A 21,542-nucleotide genomic window follows, 5' to 3' on the forward strand; every position below is an offset into this window, starting at 1 on the left:
ACATTTGATTTTCGCTTCATTTCTTATAACAGTATAAAAATCAACAGAACCGATTAAATTTTTTCAATAAAAATATGTTTTTGAAAATATTAGGGAAAAAGAAAGTGATCATCCCCAACATCTTGACAACCAAGGAAGAGGGTTTAAGGATTTCCTGGAATCCAAACCAAAAGAAGGTGGCCCCTCTAAATTAAGTATCTTCTTCATACAGAGTTGCAAAAGTTTACTACCCATCAATTTAGTGGGCGATATATAGCTCGTTTGAATAACATACACAGGGGAAAAACTATGGATTGCTCATAGCTGTTGATATGAACGGATTTACTTCCTCAAATACTTGAAACATAAACAGTTTTCACATTCCAGTTGCTCAAAAAGCATAGTTTGGTCATGCCTTATTACTTATAACAAGACTCCAGCAACACAATCCCAGATCACTTTTCCCAGCCTCAGATAGATCTAGGAAGAAAACAAATGGTTTGTTCATCTAAAAAAGTATCTAAAGTGCTATCAGACATGCAAAGGGATCAGTAATCCTTCTTCCCGAAATTTTTACACCACAACTGGGATGGAATTGGCCGAACAGGATAATGAGGCCGTTGCTGCAAAAGAAGAAAATGTGTCATCGTCAATTTTCGGTTGTGAATTGATGAACATTAACACTTAGTAAATCAAAGGTTAATGATATCAAATTAATGTACAGCTATATTGAGATGAAGTGAAGACTTCTGAGCCCAAGGACCAAAGTAGACACGTTTTCAAACAACAAAAATTATGTAAAACACCAACCCTATTCATAACTAACTTCATGCTTTATTCAGTCTCTTTAAGTAAAACTGAATGGCACTTCACATTGTCTCAAGCAACACAAATATGACAAGACTTGGGTCATGGCTCACCGGCCTCATGGGGCATTTTTGGATGGAAGCCTAGAGTTCGAGTCTCACTAGTCTCAGGGGTTACCAGATAACAACTGAGCTTACACCAGAAGTTGACAATCAAATCACACGAATAATGTTGGAGACAGAAGAAAGAGGATTAATCATAATCTCTACATCCCAGTTCAATAAAGTCAACCACCTATAAAAGCCATTCGTCACAAGAACTCGGTGAAGTATGGGAGATAGTAGCCAAAAAATAACTAAAAACCACTTGGAAGTACTTGCAATATCCTTTAAATTTGTCGTGCTACCAATTTGTCCTCATTCTGCATCAACTTGATCACAGCAACTAGTTCATGCGCATTGCACAAGTCACTGCAGGTCCTTCATCTCATTTCCAAAATATGTGCCCCTAGACAAGATTCGGACCCCTTATTCCATGTAGTTGCAATATGCACAAAAGTTTCATCTCTATGTGATAACAATACTGCTGATGAATTTTATACTCTACAACCGGAAATACTGACAAACGCTATACGCAAGAACCCACATAACCTGTACAGGGAGAAAGGCCTTTGAAGCACACCTTTAAACAGTTATGGAACTGGTTGAATCATGTGCAGTATATTGCAAGGTTGCACTTTATATACCACATATTAAGGCGTATGCAGTGATACTAGTGACCACAGGTACTGAACCAAGGTTCAGTGCATTTATCCCATAACATTCCACCTAAAATATTTGGCACAAACACCAAAGTTCATTTTGTGTACCTGTATAAAAGTTTAGGACATGTCATCCACATAAAGACAAAAAGGTCCATGACACCCAGTAACTCCTATCCGGCATAAATTTTTCTGTCTGCAATTTTTAACATGATCGGCCCTATATGACATGCCTAACATCCATCACTGCCATTGCCTTCTATGGAAACAAATTTAGCCATTAAAAAGACTAAATATGTAAAAATATGATATATATGTATATCAAATCTGGGGATTGGGCCTTTGGCTCAATGGATACATGAGCAGGTTAATTTATGTAAGGTCTTGGGCTCAAGTCTCACAACTGAAAGGGGTGTATTGTGTGTACATAGTCAACATTCAAAAAAAGAAAAATGTGCATCAAATGCCTAACGTGTTTTTTCTAATTATGTATACTGATCATGTAATTTTTTCTTTTTCTTAAAAAAGCATCATGTGAGTATTTTTTCTAGACGACAAGCTTACGAGTATCACTTATCAGACAATGACAATAATAAACATATTTAGTATTTGCTATGAGATATTTATTGAAATTAAAAAGATAAAATAATGAAGGAGATAAAATAATTAAGGGGAGGAGAAAGAAAAAAAATTCAAAAAACCCAAAGTAAGAGGAAAGGGAAACTAATCTGTTATATTTCAAGGGCATGAGGGGAACAGTAATCAATTGAGAACAGTTTGCAAGCCATTCAGTCAATCTTAACCACCGGATTTGGCTGCACAGATGTCATGGAGCAACAAGCCATTTAGATATGGACAGAGTTGAGAGATTTTTTCTAAACAAGCCAATGCAGTTTGAGAACCATCAACAATAAGAGGAGCTCAAAACGAAGACTCTTTAAAAAAAAAATGAATAAGACAAGTTTGGAACTGTCTAAAGGAAAGAGAAATGCCTCATTTGGGTTTGCACAATTCATTTACGGCAAAAATCTAATCGATACATCAACTTGCATTTTTCTCTAATAAAGTCTGGAATTTTCACCGTCCATTACTTTGTTATGCAATGCAAATATTAAAAAACTATTATAATTCCATGACTAACTGTCTAAAACCTCCTAAATAACCTATCCTTTTTTTCATGGAACGCCAGCGGTTATTGTGGTAAAGTTCCTGTTTCTACTCCTAGGAGATCGATTTACAGGCGTCTAAAACTCCAAATGAAGAATGAAATCTATCATCTCTCAAGCTTCTTCTTTTAAGCGCACAAAAAAAACTTCAGGCTGGGGTTAGTTTACTACGACAAGTGCAGACAACGAAGTAGAATTAATTCAAACACAGAAGATTTTCCTGGCTTAACGTACTGCTTAACCTTAACTTTTCCTCTTAATGGTCCACAGTTTAATGGCCGAGAAAACTAGAACCAATTTCTACATTTTCTACTCAATAACAGAATTTTATAAACAAATCAATTAACTAAAATAAATCAAAACCTAAAAATTCAACCAAAAAATAAAAGAAATGCACAGACAGGAAAAGAAGAAGAAACGCCCTAACCTCAAGTTCGGCAGATTTCATGGCAATAGGAATACAGACGAGGAAGATACCAAACATAGCGATCGCCGTGTTACGCTTCCAGTGCTTGGGCCTACAATACGGCCCCCCGGTCATGGACCATACGTTCTTCCTGAAATCGCCCTCTGGGAGACTATGATCTCCTCCTCCACCCATTTTCTCACTATCACTGGACGGCTGCAAGAGATAACTCGGAAAATGATAGATCTACGTGATTCAATATGAAGAAATAGAGAGAGGGATTGGGAAGAAGCTTACCTACTGTTTGCGGAAAGCTCAAAGACTGGTGAAGTGAAGAACTCGATGGCCAACTCGGTTCGATATTTCGATTAAAAAATCTCTCCCGATTTGCGGTAGCTCGCGAGACACAAACTCCCAAGTCCCAACTAGTTACTGTGGTGCCCAATGTGTGATCATCGACTCTCGGTGAGCCCACGGCCCTGCGAGACTCGCCAATACTCCGCAATCTCAATCAGTCCATACAACCTTACGGAAATTTATACTCTCATGGTTAAAATTTTTAAACCAGAGTTACCAAAACTTATTTTAAATGTTAAACTTTAAAAATAATTAAGATAATAATAATTTAATTATAATTAGACTCTACTACTCTTTTGTTTATACTCTTTCGTATGTTTCGATTCTGAAGAAGAAATTCAGTTCATTTGTTAGCTATAACATTCATGGTCAGACTCATCACAAAAAACAGGCATTACCAAAAACAAAACCTCCATCGCCTCCAGTTTTGTACACAAAAAATTGACCTACACCCACTTCAGTTAGTCTCCAATTTACATCCTAAACGATTGTCATCCACTTTAATCCCATCATGCCTCTGTCTGCGTCTAAGCGACCTCCCCATTCGGACGCGACGAGCTGTAAGAGCCTCCAATAGGACATCCAAGGCATTCTCCACAGCTTCTGCTTGCTCATCCAACTTATAGTTACTGAACTCAGGTCGATGATGCAACTCCAATAGGAGACTCGCGGCAGCAGCTGCTGTGCAGGTCCGATCCCACGATGGTTGAGGCCTATTCAAGTTAAACTATCACTCTATTGATCAAGAAAGAAAAAGAACATGAAGATAAAGAATTGATCGTTCTTACCTGAGCTTATGCATAGCAGATACAGCTGATGTGGAGAGAGAAATGCAGGGGAGATATTCCTCGCCCCACAATGACTTTGCTTTCTCCTGCATTTTGGATACAACAGGAGATACAAACAGACAAACAGGAGGGCAGTGAGAGATAGAGCCAAGGGAGTATGAACTTTCATTCGTTTCCATGTAAATACTAAATTTGAGATGGCAGTCCATCTTGTTTTCTCAGTTTGTTTGTCAAAACATTTATAGCAAGAATTAGACGTATATCAAAGGATTAATACCACTTAGACTCTACACTAAAGTGAAGTCAAAAAGACACTTCAGCAGCCAAAGATACAATTCAAAGCAGTTTAAAGTATTCCAGATATTTTAGAGGGCAAGTGAAGTTTGTTTTTGTTCTGTGTTTGCTGCACACATACACATGGATTTAAAGTATATCATGCATTTGATGAACGTTTCTATTTATTTCCTTGACAAGTGTAGTTGATAAGAGGGAGTGTATTTACTTGGAAAGGAGGCCTATTGGCCCGGTTCAATAGGCAGTTTAAGAACATTGTAGAAGGTAGAAGACTAAACAAGGAAACACAAAAATAAACTCTTGCACGCATTAAGTATCACGTCAACAAAGAAATGCATTAGTTATCAATGATATAGAGAAAGAGAGGATGTCATAGAGAAAATGAGAGAGAAGACTTGAAATGTCCAATGACCTTCAAGCGCCTGAACATTGCTGCTGAATTGTTCCAAGTACCATCAATCAGAATAAAGTTCAATGGAGCATCCCTGCCCGTCTGTGTTGGAGGAGCAACAGGAAGCCAGAAATATCAATTCAGAGCCCTTCAAAGATACAATATCATATTTAATAATCCAAATTCAAGCAGCAAAAAATTTTCGGCTTCTTTAACATCTTCGCTGTACCATTGATGATTCATCCTCTGACCTTCGTAATAACCCATGCAATGACATTTCCTCAACTGATTTTGTTGGTGCATTTTTATTGGGATACAGGCACCAAAGTTTGCCTTTTCCTGAAATAAGACATCTTTCATTCAGGAACAATGCAAAGGTGCACAATTTCTAACAGAAAATAAGACTCTGTGATGTCCACAGATTTACATGGAGTTCATTGTTGATGGTTCAACTCTTTAAATTTCTACTAATATGCGTTTAGTATTTTTTCAAAAAAATGTGGCAGCTTATACTTAGATTCAAAGGAATGAGAAAATACAACATCCACCAACCTTTATCTACTCAACACAAAGTTTTCTGTCAGGAATCTGTCAAAACGCACACATATAACTCAAATACACTTTAATATTTCCTTTCAGACATGTTTTTTGTTGTTTGGTTAGAGTTCATCATAGTCTTACAGATTGTTTTAAAACATTTTCAAATACATGCATGCTGATATCTACATTTCAACATAGGATCATAAAGAAGCATCAAGGGAATCACATCTAGAAGTCTCAATCATTTTTTGAGTGATATTACATTTTATGCTGATATTACAGGTTTTTTAGTGCTTTATACTCAAATAACTTCCTAGTACATGGATTTTTTAAGATAATATTATAAACCACAAATTATGATGCCATAAGTCAATAATATAGTGCAAGAAGGAACATGATGAAATTTATTAGATGAAATACGATTTATTTAGGATACTTGCCTGCAAGCTTAAATATATTCCACATAATTTCTTCCTGCTCATGAATCCCAAAGAGGCAAAGAGTCGCAGCATCAATTCCAAATACTTGCCACAACAACTTTCCAGTGTTATTTTGACGCAGAAAATCCTATAGGAGCAAAAGTGTCAAAAGCTATCCTTGAAATGTGAGCCATAGTATATAATTCAGAAATAAAATAATGGATTTTTGTCAACCTTAGGATGCATATACAACCAAAACCGTATCCCACGCCAAAGGGAAGATGGTACCAGTTTGGAACACATGCAATCTTCCAGAGCAAGCCAACACTGCTAAATGGAAGTGAAAAATGAAAAAAACAGATCCTGAAATATGAAAGCATGATTAACAGCAAAGAATGACCTCAACAATCACCATCATCATCATCATCAGAGCTTCATAAGTACTATGATGGGTCACCTGCAAAATTCCTTTACCTCCCTTCCAATCTATCATTTATTAATTTTATCGTTAGGTTTGACACACCAGGCTGAGCTACTGCTTAAGGATGCCTTTATTGGACATAGACCATGTGATGGTTTATGTAAATACGACGATATGTTAGTATGCTTAAAAGTAGAAAGGATGCAGATTCATTTATGATGTATGAAGGTTCCGCGGTTTGCCAACCTGATGTAATTTTCTTCAACAACATCGGCTTCAGAATGAGAATTAAAATTAATTAGCAGACAAAGATAAGCTCAAGTAAAAAACAAAGAGAAAAAAAATTCAAGTACAAAAAAAGAGAAATTAAAACTCTAGAAAGATAGTTTTTATAATAAGATAATATAAATACCTTTTGGCACAGGTATCCCCTACTCCCAAGTAAACGACATGCTATTTGCCTAGCCGCAAAAAACTTGAGTTTGTCCTCTGAATCGTTGAGTGATTGGTAAGTAGCTCGATGTTTCTTATCCTCTTGAACCTTAAAATCACCCTGCATGAGCCAGACACATAAAAATCTCAGCCAACCAATGACTCCAGGATTGATTGAGCTATAATCCGTTGGGGAAGGTTAGAGTAAAGGAGAAGAAAACCAACTCATGTGACAATCAACATGTCACCCTGCAAGAAGGTGCCCTCATGATTCCATCAGATAAAGATAGAAACTCTTTCAGCCAGAGGAACTACGACGAACGTTTGCCCCTAGACAAATGCAATCTATGAACGAAAATAGTTCAGAATGGAAGGTCCAAAAAAATTCTAATATTCTAGTAAGTGGTACTGTTGAGAATTTAATATCGACCGGGCCGATCCCTCTTATATTTTTGTTGCGCCTTCACTGTTGCCTCGAGGTTTCAGCGCAACTGGTTTCAATATGGTATCAGAGCAAGGTAGGTCCCGAGTTTGAGTCTCGCTCCCACCTGTTTCCACGAGCCACAAATGGCAACGCGCAGGGGAGTGTTGAGAATATAATATCGACCGGGCTGATCCCTCTTATATTTATGTTGCGCCTTCACTATTGCCTCAAGGTTTTAGCGCAACTGGTTTCAATAGGTACAAAACCCATGTTAACGGTAGCTGTGAAGATGATCTGCGTAAAGCAGCTGTCTTTTTAGCAATCGTTTAGAAGGACAACATTGAACCAAAACTAGTTCAAACTTGCAAAAGAAATGAACACCGGAAACAGGACTCCCTCAGCACCTCCATTTCCAAAAGTCAATAGTTTCTTCATATGTTTAAAAGCTTAAAAAACCACACTTGGGAAAACACAGAGATAAAAAATCGTAATGGTGACCAATGTCCATCAGATCCAATAAACCTTGCAAGGCCAATATCACAAAATAAATCTCAGGTATCAGAGTTCATCAGCGTTAAGCTTTAAGCTAATATTTCGAACTAATTCAACAGAAGAGGGAGGAAAAAGTGTTGGATGGCTCAAAATTTTCGAAAGCAACAACTTTTTCACCTGGAGCTTCCCACCTAGACCTCCAAAGTTCATATCAGCGTCAATATCCGTCTCCAAAAGCTTCAAATCTTCGATAACCTCGACAACTCTAGAGGGTATTTGAGATGAAGTGCCCCAAGCCTGCCACTCTCGCAGTGTGATGGACTCCGCAGCTTCCTCTGTGCCCCTCGGACCGACACGAAGGATTTCGGGGTGAGATTCCATGCTCATGTTGCTGCGGGGGAATGGTGGGCAGAGAGCAAGACATCTTGAACCAAAGAGGCGAACCGTGGATAGCATAATGGTCCGAAAAGTGGAGTTGAGTTGGTGATAATAATATCATCTGGTGAAGCGAACCAACAGCTTGCAATTCTACATATCGGCCCAATTATCCGGTTTTTCATACTATGCGACTATGATGCCCAATAGATCCAATTCTTAATTTTTTTGTCGATAAATAATTTATAAAAAAATGTAAATCTTTTTTGTTTTCTTGCCTCCCCAAATTGCGAAAGCCTAAAGAGAGAGAAATATTTTCCTTATTTAATAGAAAATAAAAATTAAACAAGGCACAATCATAAGAACCAAGAAGAAACATTAACAAACAATGCATACTCCTCTATTCGTCTAATTAGAGAAACACATCATCATATAAAAGCACGTTGCATCATGAATGCTTCTACTAGATTGATTTGTCCAATAAACCCATGTAAAACCCTAAACCATCATGGATTAGAGCACGCCTTTTTTCTTCTTCTGACTCGGTTGAGTTCTAATTTGTCCAATAAATCTATGTAATGTATTCAAACACCCTTTAGCATCCATGTAATATGATTATGGATTTATATTTCCATTTTTCTGCTTCTGTTTCGTTTAGGTTTCTAACATGAGCAGCGGCGTGATGCAGTTCGATTGTGGGTGTTAATTTGATTATTACCATTTACCCCTCCCCCCCCCCCCCCCCCCCCCCACCCTTTTGGGCTGTCAGTCACTCAATGTAGTTCAAATATAATATGACAAGCAATCGGAGATTCGTTGGACGTAACGCCTCACCTTTTTGTATTCCAACTTTAATAAACGCAAGATATTTTTTGGTCTGTCGAAATCTGCACCATGCCAGTAAAGGAGTTTCCAGAAGTACCGGAAGATCGAAGAACTTGTAACAGTAAATTAAAGCCATTAATTGGTCGAGCTTTTCCAGTTTGTACTCTCGTTGAGACAAAACGTTAATTTTAGGCCAGATCAGTAAATGATGCTGTTCAAAAGATGAACAGCTCAGACAGTAGAAAAGGAAACAGAATCATGACGCTCTGTCCATGGACTGGACTGTTTCAGACTCTCGATTCAGTGGCCGGAGTCGGCGACGGGTCGGACTGCAGTTTTGAACAGAAGAAACGAGAGATTACCGACTGAAAAGTAGAGAAATCCGCCTCGAGAGTGAGTCACGAACGATCCGAAGCTCTCCCCCACCACGCAGTGCCATGCCAGACCGTAAGCTGCGTCGAACTCCTGTAGCATGCATCACTGATTTATTCAAGAAAATTTGTACAAAATGAAGTGGATCGAATGCCATGGCGCGGATATTAGAGACAAAGGAGGCTGGAGGCGAACCTTTTTGATTGCGAAGGCGATGCTGGTAGGCTTGCGTTGAGCGTTAGTCGTCGCAGCTGATAAGAGTGCGGCAGTGTAACGAAACGCCCGCTCTTGCATTGCAGCAGGCATGTCAGCTGATCTCAGCTGTATATCGAGACTCGCGGTGATGGTCGCTAATTTCGCTTCCGGCGCCGGTGAAGGAAAATTGCTTCGTAGAGGATAGTGCGCGAGCTCTTTCATCTTCGTTCGTCTCTCTGATTTTTCCTCCATGCAGGCCGCGCTGTTTGATCCTTTCCCGAAGTTTTCAGATTTTTGAATGCAGAAGGAGACGCCAGGCTAGGTATCGAATTCTGACACGCGATAATTGTACAGATTTTGCTTCGTCTTCGGCGACTGCGAGTACCGGCCAGGGCAGATCCATCAGAAAACGAGGAAAGTATGGCGCTGGTCACCGTCTTTGACCCCCTTTCCCACCCACTCTGACTCGTTGTAACTGTGGAAGATGGGACACCAAAGTGCCCAAGAAATTCTCTAACAAGGGGTTAGTGCATAGAGAAATCGATGTCCAAAGAGACTTTAAAATTCCTGGCATTGAAGTCTCACGGAGTGTAATCAGAGGTATAAAATCATCATGTTAGTCGTTGTTAATGTCATAGGAAAAAAAATTTCCGGCGACTGAAATTGAAAATTTTTTATTTATCTTTTTAATTCCTTTTACCTTTAAGAAATGTTACATCACTCGCCCATTCATACATGAATGCATGATATACCAACCCTAATTAGAGATCGTATTATTGGTAGCCATATTTCCATACATCCATGTATTAATGAAACGGTCTCAACCAGCGAATCACTAGTCCAGTACTCTTAAAGAGTACACATTATAAAATTGATACATGACTAGTGTATCAACCATATCCTATGGTACTTTAACCATAAGCATTATTGGTCCCGTTTTTGTGACACCCAAGTGGGAGTACAAAGGGGACCCACCCTACAATCAGTAGGCTAGGGAAGCTCCGATTCTCCAGAGTTAAAAACCTAAAATTAGCGCACACACTGGCACCGCGCCTGCTTATTCTACTCCTCGAGCCTTTTATGTCCGTTCACGCCCCTGCATACGTGGAAGTCCACGTCGGCGAGGAAACGCCATTATGGCGAGACAGGCGAAGCCCGAAGAATTTGAAGAATGGATTTTAAAATTTAAATTATGAAAAACCTGAATTTTTTCCCTCGGGAAAAACGGAAAAAGGCAAGGTGGGACCGTGTGACGATATTGTTCAGTGGGGTCTGGTTAGAGGATACACGGCTGAGATCGATCGTGGTCCACACGGATATTACTTCTCTCAGTAGTTAAAGTCAGAAAGCGTATGGTTAAAGAAAAGATAAAAAGGCGGATATGTTAGAAAAGAAAACAATAATAAAGAATCAGATATATTACATACTAAATTTACAAATCCAGCTTCACGTTGATGTCTTGTTCTTCTTCTTTTTTTCCCCCTTTGCTAGGGTTTTCCTTCTGAGCTGCGCTACTCTGTATCAGCCGTCTCTGATCGTCGATCGACAGTCTAGCCGGATTCTTTACCCAATCCTTGTAAGTTTCACTTTGCTTCTCTCGATTGGTTAGGATTTTCGGGTTTCGGATGGTTTGTTCGATTTTGTTAGGGCATCGAAATTTCGGGTTCTTATTCCTTCGATCCGCTTCATTCACTGGTCTTTTCAATTGCGTTGTGCACTTCTGGTTGTCAATGCCTTTCGATGAATCAGACTGGCAAGTTTAGCGATATAAGGTTTAGCGAGTGGCAATCTGGCTTTGATTTTTCGTTTCCGTTTCAAAAAAAAAAAAGTTTTTATTCTTCCTCATTTCATGAGCCAGCTGCTCAATTACTGTGTACCAGAAGTTTTCTTATTTTGGTTTCTTTTTATTGGATTCGGCACCTCGTAATTGCATGAAATACTACAGATTTAGACACGCTAAACATTTACCTCTCCAGAATAATTTAGTTTATAAACTGCCCCTTTAAAGTTTCATCATTAAACTGCCCCTTTAAAGTTTCATCATTAGATTGTGTTAGATCTATGTTCTTATTTGCCATTTACTAAACTTCTTCTGACTTGGCTGTCGTTTACTTTGTCAGTAATACTGCTTTATGTTGTTGATTGTTGACCTTTTAATTTCAGTCATCTTTACTGTTGACTTTTTAATTTCATTTATCTTGATTGTTGACCTTTCAATTTCAGTTATCTCGTTGTGGTACTAGTCATGATTCACGTTCTGTGCCCTTTGATTCTTTCACATATTTATGTGACTCTTGTTAGCCTAATTGGTAGCTTTCTTCTATAAAAAAATTATCTTTCTGGGGCTCTAGTCTGGCTTTTTTTTTTTTTTTTTTAATTTTATTTTATCGTTCAAACTACTTGTACATACTAAAGAATGCATACTGAACAAAGCTGGAAGACAGCAATCTGTTGACTTATCATTATGAAGAGAACTTATGGTATTTGTTTGATCTGTGTCTTTTTACAGCCACAGAAGCTACCATGGAAGTCACACAAATTCTTTTGAATGCTCAATCAGTTGATGGTACAGTGAGAAAGAGTGCTGAGGAGACCCTGAAACAGTTTCAGGACCAAGACCTTCCTGGTTTCTTGCTAGCTCTTTCAGGGGAGTTGGCAAACAATGAGAAGCCCGTTGATAGCCGTAAACTAGCAGGATTGATTCTCAAGAATACATTAGATGCTAAGGAGCAACACAGGAAGTTTGAGCTTGTACAAAGATGGCTTGCACTGGATCCAGCTGTTAAAAATCAGATCAAGGCTTGTTTGTTGCAGACACTCTCCTCTCCTGTTCCCGATGCTCGATCTACTGCATCTCAAGTCATTGCTAAAATAGCTGGCATTGAGCTTCCCCACAACCAGTGGCCAGAGCTTATTGGCTCCCTCTTGTCAAACATACACCAGCTCCCACCTCATGTTAAGCAGGCAACTCTGGAGACGCTGGGGTATTTGTGTGAGGAAGTCTCTCCAGATGTTGTTGATCAAGATCAAGTGAATAAAATCCTTACAGCAGTGGTTCAGGGTATGAGCTCGACTGAGGTGAATGCTGATGTTAGGCTTGCTGCCACACGGGCACTCTATAATGCATTAGGTTTTGCTCAGGCAAATTTCACCAATGATATGGAGAGAGATTACATAATGAGAGTTGTTTGTGAGGCAACTCTTTCTCCTGAAGTCAAGTTAAGGCAGGCTGCATTTGAGTGCTTGGTTTCAATTTCTTCAACGTATTATGAAAAACTCTCTTCTTACATTCATGACATATTTAACATCACTGCAAAAGCTGTAAGGGAGGATGAGGAGCCTGTGGCTTTGCAGGCTATTGAGTTCTGGAGCTCCATTTGTGATGAGGAGATAGATATTTTAGATGAATATGGAGGTGAATTTAGTGGTGACTCAGTGATACCATGCTTTTATTTTATCAAGCAGGCTCTGCCTGCACTTGTCCCAATGTTGTTGGAGACACTTCTTAAGCAGGAGGAGGATCAAGATCAGGATGAGGGGGCTTGGAATCTTGCTATGGCTGGAGGTACTTGTTTAGGGTTGGTAGCTCGAACTGTAGGCGATGATATAGTTCCTCTTGTGATGCCTTTCATAGAAGAAAACATCACAAAGCCAGATTGGAGGTGCAGAGAAGCAGCAACTTACGGATTTGGTTCCATTTTGGAGGGCCCTTCACCGGACAAGCTCACCCCCATTGTAAATGTTGCTCTAAACTTTATGCTCACTGCTTTGACTAAGGATCCAAATAATCATGTGAAGGACACCACAGCGTGGACCCTTGGAAGAATATTTGAATTCCTCCATGGATCTACTGTGGAGACACCTATAATTACCCCTGCCAACTGCCAACAGATCCTTACTGTCCTGCTCCAAAGCATGAAAGATGTACCTAATGTTGCAGAAAAGGCCTGTGGGGCCCTCTATTTCCTTGCTCAAGGATATGAGGATGCAGGTTCTTCGTCCTCCCCTCTGTCACCCTTCTTCCAAGATATTGTACAGGCTCTTCTTGCTGTGACTCACAGGGATGATGCTGGAGAATCTCGACTTAGGACTGCTGCTTATGAGACATTGAATGAAGTAGTTCGATGTTCAACAGAGGAGACTGCCCCTACAGTCATGCAGCTTGTTCCTGTCATCATGATGGAGCTCAACCAGACACTTGAAGCACATAAACTCTCCTCCGAGGAGAGAGAGAAGCAGAATGAATTGCAAGGTCTCCTTTGTGGTTGCTTGCAGGTTATGATTCAAAAACTGGGAACGTCTGAAAGTACAAAATATGTCTTCATGCAATATGCAGACCAGATGATGGGTCTATTTTTGAGAGTTTTTGAATGCAGGAGTGCCACAGTACATGAAGAGGCTATGCTGGCAATTGGAGCCTTGGCGTATGCCACAGGGGCAGATTTTGTCAAGTACATGTCTGAATTTTATCGTTATCTGGAAATGGGTCTGCAGAACTTTGAGGAGTATCAAGTGTGTGCTATTACTGTTGGTGTGGTTGGCGATATATGTCGTGCTTTGGAGGACAAGGTACTTCCTTTTTGTGATGGTATCATGACTCAGCTTCTCAAGGATTTGTCGAGTAATCAGTTGCACCGATCTGTCAAGCCTCCTATCTTTTCATGTTTTGGTGATATCGCATTGGCTATTGGGGAGCACTTTGAGAAGTACTTGATTTATGCGATGCCCATGCTGCAGAGTGCAGCAGAGCTATCTGCCCGTGCTACCGGTGCAGATGACGAGATGCTTGAGTATACTAATCTCCTGAGAAATGGAATCTTGGAAGCTTACTCCGGCATATTCCAAGGGTTCAAGAACTCTCCGAAGACCCAGCTGCTCATGCCATATGCACCTCACATTCTTCAGTTCTTAGATAGTTTGTACATGGAGAAAGACATGTGAGTTCTACATCCTTCCTTTCGTTTGAATATTGGTCTAGTTGAATGTGTTTGTGTTTCTTTCTTACATTGATTGTTTTTGTTGTCAGGGATGATGTGGTGACAAAGACTGCAATTGGGTTGCTAGGTGATCTTGCAGATACATTGGGTACAAATGCAGGTCTTTTGATTAGTCAATCAGTAGCAAGCAGAAACTTCCTTAATGAATGCTTGTCATCGGATGACCATTTGATTAAAGAATCTGCTGATTGGGCTCAGTTGACTGTCAGTCGAGCTATTTCTGGTTGATGCTGCTTGGTGCAATTTTATAAGTCTCTTGCATGCATTTGGGTGTGTCCAGTCAGGGTCCGGGATTGCATAACATGTGTGGGGTCTTCGTCAGCATTGGAGTTAGGAAGTTGTCACTAACTCGCATGTCTGGTAGCTTGGAGTTGGGTTTTTTTTTCAACTGAGGAAGAAGTGGGTAGCGATGGACCCACCTCTACTAACTTAGCAGAATGGCTGCAAGGAGACCCTCCCATGAAGGAAGAGGGGAAGCTGGAGCCCTGCTCTTTGTGCAAAAGCATGGCTCCATCTTCCCCATTATTTTGCTTGCCTTTGTATATTTATCAAGAGTCTTTTTTGTCGGTATTGCATTTCATATCAAATACTTTTGGTAGACCGCCTAAAGTGTATTTTTTTCTCAACTGGCAAGCAAAGCAGTCAAACAGTCCGTTACATCATGTCATGACACACAGAGTCAGTCGAGGTGCTGCAGCTCTCAAATCATCGTTTTTTAGATCTGCGATCCATGTTTCTTGCATCATCTTTATATTTTTCTTTTTCTTTTGAAATTTCTTTTTTGAAATTTTCAATCAGTCTTGCATTGTTTTAAGTCATCAATGTTATGTTTGTTTCTTTGGTGCATCATTTTCCTTCTGTATACTGGGTCCGTCCGTACTGGAAGCCTGAAGTGCCTTTCAGGTTTTGCATAATGGGTTATGGTTAGACATTCTTATCATGCACTGTTGGTTACTTTTCCACCATCCAAGTTTTTCAAGTTGGTGTCCCATACTCTAGTGTGCTAGTAGCAAGAATTTATTCTTCATTTTTACTGTGTAATCATTACTATTTATTACTGCTTAATGCGATATCATGAAAGCTTGATTTGCAATGGCGCACTGCTTCCACTGTTGATGCTTAATGCCCTTCTTTCTCGTTGTGTTGTATCATGTATTTTCATGAGTAGGTTAAAGTATGTAAAGGGAGTCCTCCAGCAATAAATTGCCAGTTTTCTGAAATACCTTCATCCTCTCCCGTCGGCACTAGTTCTTTACTGTATGTGCTATGCAGAAATGGTATGGTTTGTCGTGTCATTTTTTTTACAAAGTGAAAGGTTTCTACGGTTGCTATTCAAAAAGAAGTTAGTAGGGATTGTATGTGGCTGGGAACGTCTAACTTGTAGTTTATTTTCGTTTGTAGTTTTAGTACTTACTTTGTCGCCAGGTGGTATCCCAGAGAAGAATACGAGATGTATCTAACTGACCGAACGGCCCATCTTTATATGTTACGCCTGGAATGGTGTGGCCTAGTGAGGAAGAAATCATGTCTTCTTGACTCGTGAGTTCTCTAGTGAAAAACATCATTCATGAAACAGCCTCCTGGACGAAAAATTGCACATCCGGATGCCCCTTTCTTCCTCTTACCTCTTCTAAATCTTTTTGTGGTTTTTTCCATTTCTTTATGTCATGTCGCAGGAGGCTTAGGGTGACTAATGAAGCATTTTTTGAATTGTGCAATTGCTGAGAAAGAACACGTTTGATGTTAATGTTACATGATAAATGTGTTTTTTTATTTACTTATTTATAAAATTAGACCACCCTAGGAATTTGCTCTGTGAGTTGATGGATGGGATTCCAAACTCCATCCCATGTAAAACCACCCCTTTCTAACCTGTCCGCTCTCTTTACCAATCCATACATTTTATTTTTTTATTTTATTTTATTTTATTTTATTTTATTTTACTTTTTTTTTAATGAGTAAATTATTTAAATATTATCCCGTGTGAGATTGGGTCAGGTTTAGTAACATATTAAGGGTTAACCTGACTCGAGCTAGTTTTCAATGCTCAAAAGATGGAGAGCTGTTTATATTTTAAGGCCACAGAAAATAAAATAAAAGAAAAAAAATGTGAGAGAAAAAAAATTATTTTTTGTTGTTTAGCAGCAGATAACCATCAAGAAAAAAGAAAATAAGAGAAATTTTTTTTCTCATGATAGAATTTGGGGAAAAAAAATTTAATCATTGAAAATTTAAAATATTATTAATTTTTTTATTTTTTATTTTCACATGTATTTTAAACAAGAAAAAATATATTTCTCATTTATTTTCTCTTTCATTTTCCATGGGTCTGAATAAAAAAAACAAACTTCTATTCTTCTCGTTTCTCTTTCTCTTCTCTCCTTTTTATTTTTTCTCTATTTTTTGTGTTTCAAACATTGCTTGAAAATTTATATCCCAAGAAAAAAACTAGAAATATTTTTTATACACATTTTTGAAAAACTATCCGATAAAATTCTATTAATGACTTATTAGGAAATTGAATAAAAAAATTTAAAATTTTCCAAGGAAAATTGAATAGACTAATCAATCTCATATATTATCATATTTATTCGATAAATTATCATAAAAAATTACCTAAAAAGTATTACAACATGAATTGTCAAATACTTATTAAAATATTTTATATGATTTTCCAACTCGTCTTAGCTGAAAAAATTATCTGAAAATTATAAATATTTTAATAAAATTTCCAGCTAAGGAATATATATTTCTACTCGAAATACATTTTTTATATTTCCTGAAAATTTTATCTGGGGATGGGAATGTCAGGGACCAGGACGTGTAGCGAGCTTTTATCACGTCCTATTATTCGAACGAGGGCGATTTCATCATCTGATCGTCAGTCGCTTTTTCGGTCGTCTCGATTCTCTTCTCTCCTCTGAATTATCATGCAATCCGCTTCCCTTCTTCCGCCTTTCTGAATTCTGACGCCACACTATAAATATAAAATATAAAATCCCACGGTTCCCTGGCAACCGGTCTCCTAATTGCTTCACAAATTCCCAAGCGTATAAAGAAAGATACCTGAAAAGCTGATACCGGATCCTTCATTTCCGAGAACATTAGTCATTGTCATGGCGATCGCCTCCCCTTCTACTTCCAGCATTGCTGCGACCTTGTCTTACACCCATTACGACTCACCGCGGCATGGCCGGGTGTCACCGCTTCCTGGGCTCCGCTCCTCTGTTCCTGGCCGCTTGCCTCCTCGTCTCACCGTCTCTTCCCGTTTCTACTCGTCCAAACCCTCTTCGGGCTCCGTTTTCCCGGAAGATCATTTTGAGCTTCACTATAGCTTCCCGTCTCACTCGCGGTCCACCAAGGCCGCGCCCGTCTTCGTCACTTTGCCGCCAGATGTCGTTAATTTGATGGGGCAGATGAAGCGGAAAAAGGCGATGGGCGCGTCTTTCATGGCGTTGATGGCCGCCGGAGTCGAAGGGATTGTCGTCGAAGTTTGGTGGGGGATTGTCGAGAGGGATGGGCCTAGGGTTTATGATTGGGGCGGCTATTTGGATATCGTTGATTTGGCGGGTAGGTACGGGCTCAAGGTGCGTGCCGTCATGGCATTTCATCAGTGCGGCCGAGGCCCTGATGACTCCCCTTGGTAAGCAACTACAATGTCTAATACCAAGTATTGGCTGGGTTTCAAAATGGAGAAATATGAGCTCCCTTTGAAATCTCGGTCATTCGAGTGCCTCTGTTCTATAGGAGTTTCCTCTGTTCAATCTTTTCTTGATTACGTTAGAATTATGTTTGTGGTGGATTTCAACTCGTTATGTATTAGCCGAACAACCAATCTGCTTGGCGTTTATTCATCTATCTACTGACAAGACTAACCTGATGATTTGCTGTTGCCTGTAAATAGTGGAAGCTACATAACGATGCGAGTTATAGTTGTGGAAAACCCGAGGGAAATGTGGAATTTTTTAGGCCATTATGAATTGCATTGTAAATCTTCGGCCAATTGAGACATATTACCGATGGCTTGAGTTATATTCCTAAAGCGCTACTTTGGTTTAAAAGTAATGGTGTTATTAATTTGCAGCACGAGCTTATCGTCGTTGGAAATTGTTTACTTTTCTCTTGTTTTTGTATCTTTAGAGATGGTTTTGGCATCCTGAGCCATTTGAAACCGTATCGTTTAACTTTCTCATTTCATACTTTTCTGGAAATTTAATTTGGAATAGTGGCATGTAGCTGCACTCCTCAAGAAATTCCAAAGTCATTAACTTCTTGAAACTTTCTGAAATTGTTTTTCTTCTTGAGGGATTTGGCTTTTTGTTTCCAGAGGAAGGCTTTTTTTCCGGCCCTTAAAACTACAACTAGTTCAAAGGTCTGAGTGCATTATTATTATTTTTTTTGCCAGCATGAATATTGTAAGTTCTGCAAAACCGAACTAAAAATATTTTTTTATTTTTTTATTTTTTATGTTCAATGCAATATAAATTGTCTATGAACCATCTACAATTGGTAATGATAAAACTAGACCCTATGTTTCATATGAGCAGAAGTAGAATTGAGGGAAAATAAATATTTATGGGAAAAAAGGGGGCAATTGTCTCTCTGTCTTCTGTCCCTCCTCTAAATAACTCGTTTCATTGCTGTTTACGTTGACTGCACAAAACCATAGTAACCCAGGTGATTTAATATTAACCTCATGCCAAGTCTTATTTTGCACAGAGCAGTATATTTTAATTAAGAATTATTTACCCTTAATTCATGATGTACTTGCCTGGTAAAGTATGAAGATATTGCTCTTTTCCAAATATGTATAACTGTATGGTTTCATTTGTAGAGGATTATTTTTGTCCTTAATGCATAAAGAGTGCTTTCTCTTTCCTTATAAACCTGTGATTCACTTCTTTGTTTTATAATTTTCTTTATGTTGGGTTCTCTTCATGAACCTCTTGTTGTAGGATCTGCGTGGCACCACCATCCTCGTCATTGCTTTTATCTGAGCTTTGTCCACATAAATCATCTAATAAAAAATTCAGTTTCAACACACATCTAGTTAAAGAATTAATTTTTGTCTCAAGTTTGTCAACATGAATCGTCTAATAATTCAGTTTTAACATAAATCTAATTAAAAATTTGTTGTATTATTCTTTATATTGTGAATGGCATTACCTATCTCTTCGCTTGTATTTTAATGCAATCATGGTGAAGTTATATTTCATGGCACACAAAGATAATCATCACTTCACTGGATAGAAATAAAATATTGAATTTTCATCTACAGAGGGTGTAATAACAAAGTCTACCTCCCAATTTCTGTCTACTGTATATTTGTCCTTGTTTGTTTAGAGTCATGATTTTCTTTTATAACTGAAAAGTTTTGCTATCTTTGTGCCCCAAAAAGGATCCCCCTTCCTCATTGGATACTTGAGGAGATGGACAAAGATCCAGATTTGGCTTACTCTGACAGGTTTGGAAGAAGGAATCTGGAGTATATTTCCTTGGGGTCTGATATTCTTCCTCGTCTTAGGGGTCGTTCTCCCATCCAAGCTTACTCAGATTTTATGAGGGATTTCAGGGAAAATTTCAGAAAATATCTTGGAGTTGTCATAACGGTAAGATATCCTTGCTTGTAAAGTTCTTGTATTTGGTATGTCTTGCAACATTTTGAAACAGCTATTTTACCTGTAATAGCATTTCATTTTGTAGGGTATTCAAGTGGGGATGGGTCCTGCTGGTGAACTAAGATATCCATCATGCCCGTCAGAGAAACTGTCAAGTGTGTGGCGCACACGAGAGCTTGGAGAGTTTCAATGCTATGATAAGGTAAGGTTTTTATTCACACATTATGTTATCTTATTGTCAGCAAGTGATGTTTGCCCTTTATTCAGTTCATCTTTGGAAATAAAACATGTTTTCTCTATATGATTTAGTATATGCTTGCTTCACTGAATGCTTGTGCACAAAAAATTGGGATGCGTGAATGGGGGCGTGGTGGCCCACTTGGTGCTGGCAACTTGATGCAAAATCCAGAAGAGACCAGTTTCTTTAAAAGTGATGGTTCGTGGAATACACCTTATGGTCAATTCTTTCTCGAGTGGTATTCTGGGATGCTACTTCTTCATGGTGAGAGGCTGTGTATGGCAGCAGACACCATCTTCTGGGGTACTGGTGTGAAAATGTCGGCAAAAGTTGCTGCAATACACTGGCACTATAGCACAAAATCTCATCCGTCTGAATTAACTGCTGGCTATTACAACACATCAAATAGAGATGGATACCTCCCTATAGCCCAAGTGCTTGCCAAGTATAGAATGACATTGTGCTGTACATGCTTCGATGTCCAAAACTCCGAAGAAGAGGAGGTTACTCCAAACAGCAGTCCAGAAGGGTTCCTCCGGCAACTCATATTTGCTGCAATATTGTGTGGGATATCTCTTGAAGGTGAAAATTTTGTGGCAAGGTTAGATGAGCCTTCCATGAAACAGGTTATAAAGAGCTCGAAGCTGTATTCAGCAGGGGGTGGACAATCTTTTTCTTTTAACTTTGTGAGAATGAGTAAACATCTGTTCGAGAGTCATAATTGGACACGCTTTACAAGGTTTGTGAAACAGATGTCAGATGCCAGGACCTTTCAGGCCAAATTGGATTCTAGGAGAAGCGAACTCTCTCTCTCATCATCTTCTGCATCTTGGGAGGAAGTTCGTGGAAAAGCTTTTGCATATTACTGAAAGCTCTTCCCTGATTTATGTAAACTGTCGTCAAATGTTGTATATTTTTGGAAGTGAAACAACCAATGAAATGCTACTGAGTGCAAGGTTTTTCTTTTGCGCTTTTGTGGGTTCATTGTACTTTTGGTGGGATATTCTGTAACTGTGCATGATGTAGTTTTTAACTGAGGATAAATATTCCAGTCCTTGTACAGACTTTCTTTGTAATTTTCTTTGCCTGCAAATTTTTCTGGAGTTCTATTTCTCTGTTGATAAAGATCAGTTTAGTGGTTCGTGTATCAGCAATTTTGAAAAGTCTCTGATTTGTGGAGGTTTCTGTGTTCAATCGGTCAGAATACCCACTTGTTTTTTACCATCTCGCTAGAAAGTTATTTTGT

At 38.9% G+C, this 21,542-nt stretch overlaps 4 protein-coding genes across 5 annotated transcripts; 2 read left to right on the forward strand and 2 right to left on the reverse strand.

Annotated features, from left to right (window-relative positions):
* Positions 1–334: 334 nt before the first annotated feature.
* LOC137963678 (uncharacterized) lies at positions 335–3,495 on the reverse strand. The gene is made up of 3 exons (XM_068810839.1): positions 3,416–3,495; positions 3,140–3,334; positions 335–602 (listed from the first exon to the last, which is right to left on the reverse strand). Exons 2-3 carry the CDS (start codon positions 3,311–3,313, stop codon positions 528–530), a joined length of 249 nt encoding a protein of 82 aa, XP_068666940.1. The 5' UTR covers positions 3,314–3,334; positions 3,416–3,495; the 3' UTR covers positions 335–527.
* A 309-nt stretch (positions 3,496–3,804) lies between these two features.
* LOC137963585 (uncharacterized) lies at positions 3,805–8,112 on the reverse strand. Of its 2 annotated transcripts, XM_068810715.1 has the most exons (8): positions 7,854–8,112; positions 6,741–6,881; positions 6,142–6,234; positions 5,929–6,055; positions 5,178–5,287; positions 4,970–5,050; positions 4,264–4,349; positions 3,805–4,188 (listed from the first exon to the last, which is right to left on the reverse strand). In XM_068810715.1, the coding sequence occupies exons 1-8, from the start codon at positions 8,061–8,063 to the stop codon at positions 3,933–3,935; spliced, it is 1,104 nt and encodes a 367-aa protein (XP_068666816.1). In that variant the 5' UTR covers positions 8,064–8,112; the 3' UTR covers positions 3,805–3,932. The 2 variants fall into 2 exon arrangements, with proteins under 2 accessions (XP_068666816.1, XP_068666817.1); XM_068810716.1 differs by lacking the exon at positions 6,142–6,234.
* Positions 8,113–10,899: 2,787 nt separating this feature from the next.
* On the forward strand, positions 10,900–15,660 carry LOC137962444 (importin subunit beta-1-like). Its single transcript, XM_068809311.1, has 3 exons — positions 10,900–11,019; positions 11,953–14,380; positions 14,470–15,660. Exons 2-3 carry the CDS (start codon positions 11,967–11,969, stop codon positions 14,666–14,668), a joined length of 2,613 nt encoding a protein of 870 aa, XP_068665412.1. The 5' UTR covers positions 10,900–11,019; positions 11,953–11,966; the 3' UTR covers positions 14,669–15,660.
* A 1,795-nt stretch (positions 15,661–17,455) lies between these two features.
* LOC137962962 (beta-amylase 3, chloroplastic-like) lies at positions 17,456–21,391 on the forward strand. The gene is made up of 4 exons (XM_068810117.1): positions 17,456–18,083; positions 19,839–20,049; positions 20,144–20,260; positions 20,368–21,391. The coding sequence occupies exons 1-4, from the start codon at positions 17,557–17,559 to the stop codon at positions 21,163–21,165; spliced, it is 1,653 nt and encodes a 550-aa protein (XP_068666218.1). The 5' UTR covers positions 17,456–17,556; the 3' UTR covers positions 21,166–21,391.
* Positions 21,392–21,542: the final 151 nt, after the last annotated feature.

Source organism: Aristolochia californica, unplaced genomic scaffold, assembly GCF_029961685.1.
Source record: "Aristolochia californica isolate CCGP_79_NKW_82.1479 unplaced genomic scaffold, dmAriCali1.0.hap1 SCAF_4, whole genome shotgun sequence".
Lineage (NCBI taxonomy): Eukaryota > Viridiplantae > Streptophyta > Magnoliopsida > Piperales > Aristolochiaceae > Aristolochia > Aristolochia californica.

Excerpts from the sequence above, each read along its gene's own strand:
- LOC137962444 (XM_068809311.1), top strand. The coding sequence starts at position 11,967 with ATGGAAGTCACACAAATTCTTTTGAATGCTCAATCAGTTGATGGTACA. Across the intron at positions 14,381-14,469 it reads TTGTACATGGAGAAAGACAT|GGATGATGTGGTGACAAAGA; the intron begins GTGAGTTCTACA and ends TTTTGTTGTCAG.
- LOC137963585 (XM_068810715.1), bottom strand. The coding sequence starts at position 8,063 with ATGAGCATGGAATCTCACCCCGAAATCCTTCGTGTCGGTCCGAGGGGC. Across the intron at positions 5,051-5,177 it reads CAGAGGATGAATCATCAATG|ACGGGCAGGGATGCTCCATT; the intron begins GTACAGCGAAGA and ends CCTCCAACACAG. Across the intron at positions 4,350-4,969 it reads CAATGTTCAGGCGCTTGAAG|GAGAAAGCAAAGTCATTGTG; the intron begins GTCATTGGACAT and ends TCCAAAATGCAG.
- LOC137963678 (XM_068810839.1), bottom strand. The coding sequence starts at position 3,313 with ATGGGTGGAGGAGGAGATCATAGTCTCCCAGAGGGCGATTTCAGGAAG. Across the intron at positions 603-3,139 it reads TGAAATCTGCCGAACTTGAG|CAACGGCCTCATTATCCTGT; the intron begins GTTAGGGCGTTT and ends CTTCTTTTGCAG.
- LOC137962962 (XM_068810117.1), top strand. The coding sequence starts at position 17,557 with ATGGCGATCGCCTCCCCTTCTACTTCCAGCATTGCTGCGACCTTGTCT. Across the intron at positions 20,050-20,143 it reads ATCTTGGAGTTGTCATAACG|GGTATTCAAGTGGGGATGGG; the intron begins GTAAGATATCCT and ends TTCATTTTGTAG. Across the intron at positions 20,261-20,367 it reads AGTTTCAATGCTATGATAAG|TATATGCTTGCTTCACTGAA; the intron begins GTAAGGTTTTTA and ends TATATGATTTAG.